The 15,218-nt window shown below is 29.7% G+C and overlaps 3 protein-coding genes across 9 annotated transcripts; 2 read left to right on the top strand and 1 right to left on the bottom strand.

The window, feature by feature from the left end:
• Positions 1 to 302: 302 nt before the first annotated feature.
• LOC107072127 (cytochrome P450 4C1) lies at positions 303 to 5,260 on the top strand. 5 transcript variants are annotated; one of them, XM_089175516.1, is made up of 14 exons: positions 303 to 823; positions 1,159 to 1,349; positions 1,739 to 1,897; positions 2,009 to 2,118; positions 2,405 to 2,495; positions 2,995 to 3,186; positions 3,285 to 3,378; positions 3,469 to 3,571; positions 3,656 to 3,770; positions 3,842 to 3,957; positions 4,029 to 4,097; positions 4,370 to 4,532; positions 4,630 to 4,809; positions 4,888 to 5,257. In XM_089175516.1, exons 3-14 carry the CDS (start codon positions 1,747 to 1,749, stop codon positions 5,046 to 5,048), a joined length of 1,545 nt encoding a protein of 514 aa, XP_089031642.1. In that variant the 5' UTR covers positions 303 to 823; positions 1,159 to 1,349; positions 1,739 to 1,746; the 3' UTR covers positions 5,049 to 5,257. The 5 variants fall into 5 exon arrangements, with proteins under 5 accessions (XP_089031642.1, XP_015187290.2, XP_089031643.1 ...); XM_015331804.2 differs by lacking the exon at positions 1,159 to 1,349 and having other exon boundaries at positions 304 to 823; XM_089175517.1 differs by lacking the exons at positions 303 to 823; positions 1,159 to 1,349 and having other exon boundaries at positions 1,359 to 1,897; positions 4,630 to 4,803; positions 4,888 to 5,260.
• A 2,168-nt stretch (positions 5,261 to 7,428) lies between these two features.
• Positions 7,429 to 9,025, top strand: LOC149031540 (uncharacterized). The gene is made up of 3 exons (XM_089175524.1): positions 7,429 to 8,464; positions 8,550 to 8,637; positions 8,741 to 9,025. Exons 1-3 carry the CDS (start codon positions 8,344 to 8,346, stop codon positions 8,964 to 8,966), a joined length of 435 nt encoding a protein of 144 aa, XP_089031650.1. The 5' UTR covers positions 7,429 to 8,343; the 3' UTR covers positions 8,967 to 9,025.
• A 167-nt stretch (positions 9,026 to 9,192) lies between these two features.
• LOC107072120 (integrin beta-nu) lies at positions 9,193 to 14,222 on the bottom strand. 3 transcript variants are annotated; one of them, XM_015331786.2, is made up of 12 exons: positions 13,117 to 14,222; positions 12,802 to 13,043; positions 12,018 to 12,303; positions 11,737 to 11,901; positions 11,202 to 11,657; positions 10,869 to 11,031; positions 10,627 to 10,793; positions 10,290 to 10,462; positions 9,948 to 10,147; positions 9,642 to 9,754; positions 9,481 to 9,572; positions 9,193 to 9,399 (listed from the first exon to the last, which is right to left on the bottom strand). In XM_015331786.2, exons 1-12 carry the CDS (start codon positions 13,297 to 13,299, stop codon positions 9,255 to 9,257), a joined length of 2,385 nt encoding a protein of 794 aa, XP_015187272.2. In that variant the 5' UTR covers positions 13,300 to 14,222; the 3' UTR covers positions 9,193 to 9,254. The 3 variants fall into 3 exon arrangements, with proteins under 3 accessions (XP_015187272.2, XP_015187273.2, XP_015187274.2); XM_015331787.2 differs by lacking the exon at positions 13,117 to 14,222 and having other exon boundaries at positions 12,793 to 12,932; XM_015331788.2 differs by lacking the exon at positions 13,117 to 14,222 and having other exon boundaries at positions 12,786 to 12,926.
• Between the last annotated feature and the right edge of the window lie 996 nt (positions 14,223 to 15,218).

The following is a 15,218-nucleotide window of genomic DNA, read 5'->3' as shown; positions in this document are numbered from 1 at the left end:
TATATCAACAATAAATTATCTTCATATTCATACATGGTCATAAAATCGAGGATTTTTCTATAATATCATATCTTCAATGGAAAATGTTTATTTAATTATCCAAAAATTAAATATTGGTAAAAATTAAATAATAACAAAAAAGTATACAAACGAAATCACACTTGTACCAAAAAAATTATTATCGTTCATAAAAATATTTGATATGTGACTGTTGCGTATTGCGCAACATATGATGTGGATTGTGTGAGGTGTTGCTTGACTCGATCAAAGTTTTGAACAAGACACACAGAAGCGGGACCTACCGGCGCCGGTTCTTTCAGCGTATGCGCTAGCACAAGTGGACACAGCGCTGCTTCTTTAAGACAAGGCTTCCCCGCGCAGCTTGATTTCCTTCTACAACCCTATGCTAGTTCGACGGACCATGGAGAGTGACCCGACGGTCATTGGCCAATCAATTTGTGGAAGGGGGTGCACAGGACTACCCGTTCCCTATAAAAGGCCACAGAAAATCGTCAAGGCATTCCATTCAGTCAGCAACACTCGATTCACATACAACCAACGCATCAAGAGCAAGGAAAACTCATCGGCACCCGACAAGGCAGCCTAACCACATTTCATCACGCAATCATCAGGCAGCTCAGCATCGGGGCGATAGTTTACATACAACAACTCAGCAGCGTATTATAAAGGAACAATTCGATTCACATTACTCCACCATCCCTTAAAACCTTTTCATTTTACGATAAATAAAGAACATCGTACTGATCAAGGCACCTGTACGCAACAGTGACAGTTTTTGTTTAACTATTTAACACGGTCCTAGGTAATTTCGAATATTTCAATTGATTCGTATCTAAAAACCAGATTTATCTAGCAAATAATAGAATAATTTAACTTTCTATGTGTCATAATATTGTTTAGAAATTATGCTCCTCATAAATATATCAAATATAAACTTACGAGTTAAATAAAAAAGCAAAAATAAAATAACATAACAGAAATGATTAGTCTTCTTAGTGATAACTACTTTGTAATTAATATCATTAAATACGCAATTAAATGTTGCTTTCTTACTTAGTTAATGCTAATTTTTAAAGATTCGTTATATCTAAAAAAAACTAAGATTTTTACGTTTTTACTTTACGATTGTTTTTTCAGACTATAAATAGATAAGAACAGAAAATTATCTTCTTGTTCGTATATGGTAGTAAAATTAGGGATTATCCAATACAATCATTTCTCCAACAGAAATTGTTCATTTTACGTTTCAACAATCTAACGATTGAACTAGTTTCTTCTAAGTGTGTGGAATATAATATTTTCTATAAATCACTAAACACAAAAATTCTGTAAGTGAAGTTCAATTATTTTCTATTTTATTATAATATATCACTCACGTATACGTGTGTGTTTAAATTTCATTAAAAAAAGAATAATTAAACAGTTCAGCTTGTGAATTTTTAAGCATTTCATAAACGTTAGTTTATAGAATAATTATTGACAAAAAATAGTATTTAACACGTCAAGAGCCACGCCGGGACCGGCGCTAGAATTTTCTTTTAGGTCACGCAGGCTCCCTAGGGACATTATTAACTAACCTTCTAATAACCTTGTATTAGCTAACTGTGGCTTGGTGCATAACCAGTTAAAAAAAATTATTCCTGACAACAGTAACTAATATATAAGACTACTCTTGGTGCATTTACAGATAATACCTATAATTTTGAATATTTTCCAGAATTAATCATGCTCGCCATTTTGTCAGGTTTAATTTTATTTCTAATTCTATTACACTGCTGTATAAGATGTAGAAGAGCAGGAAGACTTTTAAGTCTTATACCAGGACCTCAGGAATATCCGATAATTGGAAATTTGCATCACATACATATTGACTTCAGTAAGAAATATTAAAATGTTTTTATTTAGGAATTCTTTATATCGAATAAATTGTGATTCTTCTCAGTCGATAATGTTCTCACTTAATACTAACTTATTACCAATAATATAGAACATTTACCTGAGAAATTATGGAACCTAACTTATAAGCATTATCCAATTTTCAAAATATGGTCCTTCTTTATTTATTCAGTTGTTTTACTCCATCCAGATGATATTCAGGTAAAGTATTATAAAATAAAAATAAAATAAACCCTAGTAGCACAAAATATTGAATACATGTGTATTCAATATTTGTCAATATTTTGTACTACTATATAAGGAATTTATTTAAAATTGTATTTTAACTTTCTGAGAGGTTTAGAAAATCTGAAAGTATTTCATTTCATTAATTAAACTAAAATCATAGTCAAATATACTTTAAACCTGCACCAATTTCTTGAAAACTTCAAATTTAAAATCCAAAAATCAATTAACATGTATTCCAAAATATGAATTTTTATTGTAGCAGCTATTGAAAAGTAAACAACATATTGAAAAAGGATTTTTGTATAAACTTATTAGGCCCTGGCTTTCTTCTGGATTATTAATTAGCAGCGGTAAGAAATTTAAATGAACAAAAATAATATTTTTACTATATAGTACCTCAAAATTAAGGATACTAAATAATAAAATACAATAGAATGTAATATTATTATTAAGTATTTGTTCGTTCGTGCTTTACAAAGAAACACCCGTTTCTTTTCTTTTTTTCGACATTCCCATCTGTTTTTCTTACAATTTGAGGCTTTAATTTTAATAATTGTGACACATATTTCGAACAAGATTTATTTGTATCTTTTCCTCATAATAAGCTTGCTTGACAAAGGTGTAACTATCACGGATCGTTTATTTATCTTCTAACAGTACGAGCCAAATGTCGTGACAATCAAAAAACTGGAGATAATTCTTCAATCTTTTATCGCTAATAAATGAATAAATAAGATCTTCGATTACATTCTGTTTCACAGATCTATACAATAAAAAAAAAAAACAGATAATTTACTCTAAAGCATTTTAATATTATATTAATATTTTAAATCTAATCTAATTTGACAGGTGAAAAATGGCACTTAAGACGGAAGATGTTAACACCTGCATTTCACTTTAATATCCTTCAACATTATTTTACCAATTTAATTGACGAATCGCAAAATCTTGTTGAATTTCTGAAAAAAGAGGGAAGTGGAAATCCCGTTGTCAAAGATTTAAAAAGTTTTATCAGCCAATACACTCTCAACGCAATATGCCGTTAGTGAAAAAAAAAAAAGAAAAACAAAAATAACAATTTTTTGTATATACAATTAATAATATTATCAATTATTTATATCTCTGAATTTTTTTGGTAGAATCAGCTTTCGGTATTCAACTGACAGAAAAAAGCGAACTAGAAACTAAATATCGTCATGCCGTTCATGAGTATATTAGAATTGCTACATTCAGGTAATTCATCTTATAGCTTATATAGGTAATTCAATTTTTTGTTTAGAAACATAGTTAATTAAATAAAGAATGTGATTTAATGCTTATTAGATTTACGAAACCTTGGTACATGCTTGATAGTATATTTAAATTTTCATCATATGACAGAGTACAAGAAGAGACGTTGAAAACGTTGCATAGTTTTTCAAGAAATGTACGTATCTTTCTGACTTATTATTTAAATCTACATTTATTGTGTGAAGATACCTAAATTCAAGAAGTTTAATATTTATTCCAGATTATTGAAGAAAGGAAAAGTTTTCACAAACAAACTAATGGAAAATATTTACAAATCTTTGAAAATATTGAAAACGACGACGTTTCTTATAAAGATCTGGAGAAGGATGATGAGTGTACTGAAATTTTTTAAACAAGAATAAAATAAAATTAAAGAAACAAGGTCAATAGAATTGTTATGTTACAGATTTGTATTCTAAGAAAAGACTTTCTCTGCTAGATCTGCTTATAGCTGCATCTTGGAAAGATAATCAAATAGATGAGGAAGGAATTCGAGAAGAAGTGGATACTTTCATGTTTGGAGTAGGTTCTTGTTAATATACTTACTTAAAATACAAAAGAGCAGAAATATTCATTAAAATGAAATTTTCTAGGGCCACGAGACTACTGCAAGTGCACTGATCTTTACTTTGAGTCTTTTTGCTAAGCACAAAGATGTCCAGGTAATGTTCCCAGCAAAGATTTGCAGCTAAATTGATTAACAAAAGAAGCAATGTTTTTTTATTTTTATACATTAAAAATGATTTAATTATTGAATCGTTTCACTACTCTTAGTAGTAGCTTATTATTAATTCTTATATCAATGATGTTAACTGAAAATAAGTTTTATCGGTACTCGAATTCGAATAAAAATTATTTTAACTTGCAACGTTGTTTACGTTTCGCGATTTTCATAATTAATAGAATTAATAATTAATGACTTATTTACTTTTAGGCAAATATAAGAAACGAGGTTAGAACTATTATGCAAGATGATAATTTGACGATATCATCAGTTTCAAACCTTTCCTATTTGGAAAGGTGTATAAAAGAATCTCTTCGTTTGTATCCACCCGTCTTTTTTTTATCTCGGCAAATTTGTCACGATATGCAACTAAGTATGAAATAATATGCATCTATACTCATACTTCAATATCAAATATTTACTAACTAATTAATTGATTTATTTTCCATGAAATCGCATTATTATCGTAGAACAATATTTAATTCCATCTGGTACGATCTGTGTAATAGATATTCACAATGTACACAGAAATCCAGAATATTGGCCAAATCCAGATGTTTTCGATCCGGACAGATTTTTACCGGAAAATACTAAAAAACGTCATCCTTACTCTTACATACCATTTAGTGCGGGGCCAAGAAACTGTATTGGTATATGTCGCATGTAAAAATATTAGCAAAAACTTTAAAAAATTTTGTTTTCTTATTTTTTTATTTTTTATTCCGCAGGTCAAAAGTTTGCAATGCTTGAGCTTAAACTCTTCGTTGCTTTTATATTGTACAATTTTGAGTTGGAACCGGTGGATAATTTAGATGATGTTAAATTTATGGCTGGTATCACTCTTTCCTCGTCTAAACCACTTCAAGTGAGATTCATACCAATTACATAAGTATTTTTATATTGTACATTTTATCCTTCACCAAGGAAGAACAAATTCAATATAGTTGTAAAGAATTTTTTCGTAATTGGTGAATATCGTTAAAAAACAAATTAAACTTTTAATTTACCTTGTTGTATAATAAATATTATATTTTATTATTGAAAAAAAAATATACAATTTGTTATTTTTTAAATATGTATAACGATATTTATTACCTTCTAATTAGATAGGATTGACAGTAAAAAATACATTGTTATTTATTGATCTGTAGTCCAAGATTTCTTTTTATTTATAAGTTTTTACTTATTGAAATAAAATTACATTTAACATTACGAACCTTTCCTCACCTATAATCAAATAAACGACGCGTTTAAAGTTTATTATTTTATTATGTCAATTTTATTCTTTTCTCTTTTTAAATTACAAACTTATTATTAGCTAAACAAGCAATAACAGTTATCTCTCGTCAACCCTGTTTTTGTTTATCACATGTTTTTGGGAAGTGAGTGGTGGTCCAAAGTGGGTGGTGAGAAAGGTATAGAATTTTCGAAACGCCACCAGTCGGTAAAGTGTTAACAACTACTAATGTCTCTTTATTGTCTCTCAACAACAATTCAATATTATTCGCGTATGTTTACTACAGTTACGTGGCCCCGTTCAGCTGCAGACCATCCTTAATTTTCTGTATTAATATTGATAATTATTATTATAGAAATGCAATCTTGCGTATATACATTTTATTGAAAATGAATACATCTATTTAAAAAGTGAAAGAATCTTTGGGGTTGTTATCAATGAGTCACCACTGATTCTATATCTATAGAAAAAATCTTACATACTATTATACCGTGATCTCTCTTTATCTTTAGCCATTAGATATCATTATAAATAAATTAAGTTTACTTTCGAAAATCATTATTTGTTAATTTAGAAATTTATTAATTTAGACAAAGCTTTTAAATGACTAAATAATTGACAATGAATCATAAGCTCGTATCTTTGCCCCTTCCTTATAATATACCGATACCTTTAAAAGGACCCTTTTCACCATTTTCTCTTTCATTATAACTTTTTCTTCGAGAGTAACACATATCGAATTTTGAAGTATTCTCTTTCTGAATAGATTTATTTTTATAATATACAAGAATATTATAAAAATGGTAACTTTGAATTCGTATAGAGGATACGGAATGGGTAAGTAAAAACTTTATATACATATATTTTTAACATATTTTTCGGAAACTAAAAAACACTTTAATATTGTTATAAAAAAATATGAACGCATTGAACGCCGACACTCACATTGTTTGTCTCTTACGAAGAAACAGACGTGCAAATTAATTTGTACAAAGTGATTATTAGTTTGATTTTGCACATAACATTATCTATCAATTATTAAAAATTACATAAGGGTAGAAAAAAGTTAACACTGATAAGAAAAATATACATCACATTTAAAACATGCTGATATATTTAAAAAAAAAAAAAGAATCCCGCAATAAAGCATGACCGGCGTTCTATGTGTTAATATATTGCATGAGCATTTTATCCAACTTGTTTAATACATCATATTACGAACGACATTAATTGTGTGTGTGTGTGTGTGTGTGTGTTTGTTTAATATAAATTTTGTTTCTTTTACAGAACCAGATGAATACACGATTATCATTCTCATAATCGTGTTTGCTGTGATTTTATTTGCCTTTCTTTGTTGTAGCGCAAAGAAATGCATAAATAATACTTGTTGTAATAATGCTGATACAAGAATACCTTCTCCGTATATTGTATAGGATGAATCTTTTGGTCGAAAATAGTAAGTATAATTGAAAAGTGATTTTTTCTACTAAACGCTATTCTCACTTAATACAAAGCTTTTTTTTTATATTGTAAAAAATTACAATCCTATTGACGATAATAAAATCCTTTCGAATATTTTAGTAACGAAGATGGTACCGTAACCGTATGCAAACGAGATAATGGAGGATCATAAATGGGTTTTTTTATTAGAAATAGATCGACTACAGTCAAATCTTTAACTCTGATATACAGGTAACCCTCCTATAACACGGTAAATAGGTTTCTAGAAAATGCCATGCTGTGTGAAACCGTCTTGTATGAGACCCAGAGCCAACGTAAAAAGGGGGGTTACCTTCCGAAAACTTTGTAAAAACAAACATTTTTTTTTGTTTAAATAAACAACTCAATTTTTATGAAAAATATAAATGTATGAATACTACAAAACACAAAATATTATTTTAATTGATTAAAATTTTATTATTAATTATAAAATATCTAAATAAATATACATATTTAAAACATTAAATTGTATTTATTTTTTTTTAATAAAAAATATCAATTTAAACAAAGTCAAATAAAAGTTTATTTTAGTCTTTAACAATATTCACGACTTTTATATATATTCTCTATAAAAGTATTTCAATGTTGATCATTTTGTAAAAAGTAATATGAAATTAAAAATACCTATAGAATTGGTATAAATTTGACTCGCAGTTGTTTAGACGGGACTAAAGTCATACCTGCCAAATATGTAACGTCATCTAGATCATCCACTGGTTCTAATTCAAAATTATACAATATAAAAGCTACAAATAGTTTGAGTTCTTTTATTAGTTATTTTATATAAAATAGTTGTTCAATTTTTTTTCGCTTAAAAAATGTTTTATTATTATAAATTAAATTGTTAATAATGTTTTTTTAATATTTCAAGGATAAAAAAAAGAAAAAAGTTGGAGAAAAAGAGACTCGAACCCAGCAGCATCGGACTGGTAGTAGACTTCGAGCTCTGGCGCTCTTGACTTTTTGACTTTTTAATATGTTTATTATGGCACAAGAAATAACAATATATTTTACACAACTATAAAAATAAACAAAAGTTTGAAATATAATTTAAAAAACGCCTAACTTATATAAAAATGAAATTAGGAAGTAAATACCAATCGCTTATTTAATATCGCTAAAGGGGAACTTTAATAGAATCCATCCCTGTAGCGGACGCGAGCTCCGCTGCTCGGCTACCGGCGGTTGTTAAATAAGTCTTGTCTTAGGTTATTAATAGGTCTGTCTAGGCGTTCGGCTAGAGTCTAACAGCTAACTCTAGAGACCCTGTTTATCGACTGAATATGCATCGATAAAATCGATTCTAATTGTGACTAATTTCCGTTTGGAACGACGACAATCAAAAGTTATTTGAAAACCTCTAAGTGCATAAACGAATATTACATACGATACTACAATTGATATAATATCAAAACGATAAATTCTTTTTATTACATTCAAAATAAATATGGAGGAACTTGAAAATCCGAATTTGAAAAAAGGGAATGGTCAATTTTCTTTTCTTAATGGAGATACTTATGACGGAGATTACACATTGCATCTAACTAAAGGCACATTGGTCAAAGACGGTTAATATTAATAATTAATTATTAGATATAAATGTATGAAATATTTCAATAAATAATCATTTTGTGATTGATTATAATTTGACAGGTGAAGGGGTGTACATTACTAATGACTATAATACATATTGCGGTAAATGGGAGAACGATAACTTTGCTGATGATCATTTTTTTATTCGGTATAATAATACGTTTTATAATATTTCCTTTTTTCTTCTCGATTAATGTTAATACTATTTAATGTTAATACTAATTTACTATATTTGTAACTGTACAAAAAAGTCATAACAACGGAACACAATATAAAGGGGGAATTGACGTGCATGGACAGATGAATGGAAATGGTTCCTACATTTTTCCGGACAATTCTTCGATACACGCAGTTTGGTCTAAAAATAGGCCTGTTTCTGAGATTAGGTATCAAGATGCATTTGAATATGTTTGGATCGTCGAAAGTATCTCGGATGAGGTAAGAATATTTCAATATTTTTCTACAAATTTATATTAAAAGTATTTCCTAAAATTTCGTCCGTTATAAAATTATGTATTCTTGGTGCTAACTCCAAATTAAGTTTAGGTTTTTTTTTTTTTTGCTGGTAATTGCAGTCAATTTACTTCATGCCTAGTAATCATTTTTGGACTGAAACGTGTCAAGAAATATTTGACGATAGTCCTAAACAATCACAAACTTTACCTAGAAGTATTTCTTCAAATAAATAATCTCACAGCTTCGGTTTGACTTTCAATTAAAATGATATATTAAAATTATAAATTTGATTCTTATTGTGAATAAAAATTAATTATCTTTATACGCCAATGGTACTTCGAATTGAGTTGTGGCAGGCCTAAACAATGGATTTTCATCTAAACAATATACAGTTTTCTGCTTTTCTAATACAAATTTAGCGTACTCCCTTTTATCTTGTATGGCAGTCCAACATCTAGAAATTGGAAGACAAACAAAAATCATAAAATATTCATGAAAATTTATTTATTTATATTTTTTATTATATTTTACTTACTTCCATATGCATAAACCTATTATACCCAGGATCAAAATTGCAATAAAAATGATTCCTGGTATAAATGCTGCATGCAACGACGTACGGCAAGACTATAAAATAAAAACAATGTCAAAAATCTAACTTTTAAATGTCAGCTATCGTTAAAAAGAGTCAAATACCTTGTTAGCAATTTTTAGAGTCACGGTATTATCCTTGTTAAAATGATAAATGTAAGGAATGATGCAAGTTGTTCTTTCTTTGCTAGTTATAATAAAACAATAATGTTCGTGTCCTATAAATGAATAAAACGAAATTAGTATAGTCATTGAAGGGTCCAGTGTTTTTATGCACTTTCTATAGAAAGATTACTCGTCTTAAAAGCATCTCATAACGCTATTGTTTTACAACAAAGTTCTTTCTTAGAGATGGACTTAAAGAAAATTTTCTCTTATTTAACACATTGCAAAAGGAATGTAATTTTGTACCTGTATCAACAGTATCCACTCTTTCAATTTGATAGAAACTTGTGTTTGTCTGACACAGTTGTTCAGTATCTTGTGCAACTTCCACAGTTGCATTAACGCAAGAATCGTAAAGAATGCAAAGACCGCTACCGCCAGAACTCGCTGACGATTCACAGAAAGTTCCACGATAAAATAGGCCATCGGCTGCCGTAGTATTACACCTGAAAAGAAACATACGTGTCCCCGATAAGATAATATACTTATTGTTAGAATGAAAGAAACTGGTATTAGATATTTATATATACATATACAGTTGACTTTGACACAATTTTCTAATCGACTAATAAAATAAATATAACGAACCGACAATGGCCACAATCGCAGTATCCGTGATTCCCGCAGATTTCATTGCTTCCAGGTGCAATGCAAAGTTTATCGTCCGATGGACATTGACAACCATCTCCTTTCCAACCTTCTATACAATTACACGTACCGCATTCGCATGTTCCTCGACCACCGCATTCGATTCCGTTAGTCTATCAACGATCAAATCATTTTTATACAATTGCTAGGACAATGTTGTCTTTACCAAAGTATATTTTAGTTCACTTTCATGAGCGAGCAATTGAAAAAAGAAAAAGTAATATATAAACGTAATCTAAACTATCTACTGTAACACGTTCTAAGAATAATTCTTGACCTTATCGCAAGGCGAGCATTCGCAGAATTGACCATTATAACCGGCATCGCAATTACATCTGCCACAACTGCATTCCCCTCTACTCGAACAAACTTCCTGCGAGCTATCTTCTATGCATTGCAAACGATTTTCAATCCAAGAACTCTCGTCGCAATCGCACGTTTCTCCTACAATAAAACGATCAACATTTAAATATATATTTCATGCCATAATATTATAAGGATAGTAGACAAAAGATTTACCAGACCATCCAGGATCGCATTTGCAAATACCGCATTCGTTTATCCCATTTTGACAACGCGAACTATCCTGATCTTTGCAATTGCAACCGCATAACAATTCGACTTGGACGATTATTTCGGATGCTTCTGACGCCAAGGCATCGTCTATTATCACTGTTTGTTTCTACCAGCACATGCATACAACAGTATGTAGATGAAGATGGACACTTTCACTCTCGCGAGATTCCTCACGATTGTGCGCAAAAAGATCGTTTTCTTTAATAAAACGTTTGCTACATATTTATCGATATTTTTCAATCGAATAATTGTCAATGACAAACGACTTATACTTACCCAAAGTGTTTCATTTCTCGGACAGGATTCCATAGAAAAGACTACCTTGAAATCATATATTTGTCCTTCTTGAATACCATCGCACTCGGCTGTATTTAATTGCATTCCATCCTTCCCGCAATTAGAAAAATATTCTAATTTCAATGGGCTCGTTGAATTATCGCGAAATACTACTTTAGATATGATCTCGTGATAAGAACTTTGAATAATTTCAAGAATATTCGAACTGTTACCAGCCAGAGTTGCTACTCTAGCTTTTTCTTTGAGCAAATCGGCCATCATTTCGTATTCCTCGCGACGATCCTCCGTGACAGCGAATATCAAATTGACTTTGTGTTCTTGGAGTAATCTTGAAACTTCGCCTAGCGAAGGATAATCGTATTCCTTTGCGAGAGAGTATTGACCGTGTTCATCTAAATGGCATAGGAAATCCTGTCGATTAATGGCACCTCCTAACTGGAATAATAATCAACTATAATTTGAATAAACAATAAACAATACAAATCTTGAAGTAAATTTTTCATTTTTTAATTACCTTCCCTTCACCAGCAAAATGCAAGTATCCATCTGTAGCAAGTAGCATTAATTTTCGTGCTTGATGACCCCACCCAATAACGTTCTCGCAAACTATAGCTTGAATAACAGCATCTAAACCACTTTCCAAATTATCAACATTACCGGTAACGTCGCTATTGTTCACCTGGAGCAACCACATTTCATTTTATTTGAATAACCAATTTGCATTAACTAATTCCAAAAATGTGTCAAGAAAAAACGAAATTACTTTCCAAGATTGTTTGAAAAATCTACTCGTACCTTCCTTACGAATTGATTGACATCCCCCGTTAATTGAAGATGATGTTTAAACGAATAAAGTGGAGCACAGGTAGTATGTTGGCTCTTACAAGGATTATTTTCGTGACCAGGAAAAATATACGGCATCAATGGTTTGTCAACGTAACTACCAAATCCAAGACGAAAATTGTTCGTGAAATTTCCCAAAGTTTGTGCCATTTTTTTACTCAAACCAACGAGAGTATCTTTGTCGTCTCTCATCGACCATGTTAAATCCATCAAATAATATAAATCTAATGGATAGTTTCTGTAAAAAAAAAAAAAAAAAACAAACGTAACGTAAGTTTTCCCCGGAGAATACATTTAACAATTGGTAGTATTGTGTGTTAATAAATATATTTGCTTTTTTATTCAAATAATAGTTATACGTATATCAGTATCTAGGCTGTATCTCGAAAACTAGAGATTATGCGATGCATATAGGATGCATATAGGATGCATATACGATGCTATCCTATTTTTAGTATTCACCGTACCAGATATACCCGAGAATTCTAAATGCATTAGGTCAAAATATGTTTTTCCTGATATTTTTTTTTATCAAGTTTCTTATCGTAGATGTTATAATAAATATTATCAATATTTGTACGTATATTTCTAAGCACGCTGTAGATAAGAAAAGTAAACGCGACCTTCCTCGATTGCTGTACTAACAGTAAAAATATTTCTTTCAAAAATGATGATAATAATCTAGTGCTTTGACGTTTCCATTGAAAATAAACTTGAAACCTTTTACCATCCTTACTTCGCCGGTCGATACTGAAGATTAATTTCCATTTTTGAATTTGGTCTTAGCTTGAGGTAAACCTTTTGCGGTTTCAATTGCACAGGTAATTGATTTTTTGCAACATCTTGAAAATCTTCATTTTCTATATATTGCATGTATGCACTTGGTGCTTTCCTGATTTCTTCTATCGGACAACCAAACGCTTTTAATCGTTCCGGTAAATTACATCTCGGTTTACCCAGAGTTGAATTAGAATACAACTGAAAATATATTCAATATTTTGTCCACAATATTATGATAAAAAAAAAAAAGGTCAAAAAAGAAAATATGTACCCAATCACTGCACCAAGCACAAGAATCGTGAGCTTCCAAACAACTTTCGCATGATTTTTGCGGTACACATAATCTCAGAAGTTTAGTTTCTTCCATGATGTAACACTTGACGACGGTACACGTGATTAGAAGAAACATTATAGTCAATGTATAATAGTTCACGTACGTCATATCGCACAACATTGGAATACTTTACTTGATGTGAATAAAAGAAAAACAAATGAAAGAAAAATTTAATGCGATGGTTAATGGTACAGGAAAAATTCTTAATTGCTTCTCCTTGTTTTTTTCTTTTTTTTTTTTTTTTTTACACACTTGTATAATAAATCTTTGTTTTTATTTGACTTTTCACGTTAGTTTTCTCGAGTCGACTCGACACGATATATACACGCGCGGAAATATTACGTCCGTTCGAAGTACGCAGATAGAACGATATAACGAACGAACAATCCGAAATCGGATACACGTAATGCGAGAAATTAGAAGCTAAACGCTGCAACAGCGTTCTACGTTTAGCTTCTATACATATATACACGTTAACGTTATCTACTATACGATAACGATAAAATCTTGTATACTCGTGAATCGTTGATTTGGCAGAGCAGAAAAAAAAATCAAGGAACACCTCATTACTAGATTGGAATAACTAATCGTTGAACGTTTTATGGAAAACCTTTGTTAGATGCGTCTTCAATTGAACAGTCGTGACAATAGGAATGTTATATTTTAAGTTTTATTTCGAAAAAATATCGAATTAGAAATTGCAAATTTCAATGTTTATCAACGCGTTAGAATATTTTTTTCTTTTTTTTTTCTAGAATCATTTTATATTATGGAAAATAATTTAATCTGATAATTATCGAGAGTAAAAAGTACGCAACGACATATGACTAAAATCATTTTATCATCGTAACGATCAATTCAATTTTCTTTATATACATACATTTTTCTTCAAGGACAATTATGACGTATGTTTCACAATAAAAAAAGAAAAGGACAAAGAAAAATAAAAAAGAAGCAACTCCTGATACTTCCTTATTCCTTTGGTATGCAATTGATTCATTATTCTAATAAGAACACGTTACTTAACTGACGCTTACTGCATAATTACATATATCCAAGTATACTTTTTATATATTATCGTTTTTTTATTTGACATTTTTAATTATTTGTTTTATGTATTACGGTTATCGAAATTGCAATGTACAAATGTTACGTTATTTATCGTTCAAGCAAAGTCATTATTTAAAGTATTCATGTATGTAAAATTATAATAATATTAGTTATCTATGCATAATTATCGTTCAGAAAATGTTCTATTCATTTCTATGAGATAAATTGATGTCAGTTACAATGTTGCGACATTGCACACCGATATTAAACAAACAAACGGAAAAAAAACTTCAAAGTGTTATCTATTGAAATATTAAAACATCGTTATGAGTGATTGAATAATATTATCTTGTATATATTATTTATATATTTATATTTAGAATAAATAAATTGACGAATAATTTAATATTACCTTATCAAATTCATAAAAACTAATTATAATAAACAAAAAAAGAAACATATTATTATAAAAGGAAATAAAATACATTCATGCTTATGTTTGTAAGAGAATAGAAACAGACACTCACATAATCGCATAGCTATGAAATGAAGATAATGTGTACTACTATCGACTGGAGCTGACATAATCGCTAGTACTGGCCTATTTGAAATTGTACATCTGTTTTACATACGCTTTGATTGTATTTCAAATGCTCTTTAATTGGACGAAGGAAGACATATTAGGTTGTCCGGAAAATTGATGCCGATTTCAATAATTCTAACAATATCATTATTATTTGAGCAACTTTTTAAACATCCGGTTTGTTAAGAATTAAATAGAATTAATCATAGTATATCAATTTATTGCAACATTTTTTTTCTTTCCTAATCAATTATTATAATTATCGACATAATTATAAATTAATGGTTATATTGCAATATTGTATTACAAAAAAGTGAAATCAATTCGTATAACGTAATTTCTAGTTATTAACATATATAATTAATTACACGAAAAAGAAAAATAAATAAATATGTTAATTTAACGA

Source organism: Polistes dominula, unplaced genomic scaffold, assembly GCF_049000335.1.
Source record: "Polistes dominula isolate Pdom_NZ unplaced genomic scaffold, Pdom_raw_medaka contig_17, whole genome shotgun sequence".
In the NCBI taxonomy this organism is placed as follows: domain Eukaryota; kingdom Metazoa; phylum Arthropoda; class Insecta; order Hymenoptera; family Vespidae; genus Polistes; species Polistes dominula.
The sequence above is the reverse complement of the archived record's forward strand: the minus strand, read 5'-3'. Positions and strand labels throughout refer to the sequence as shown.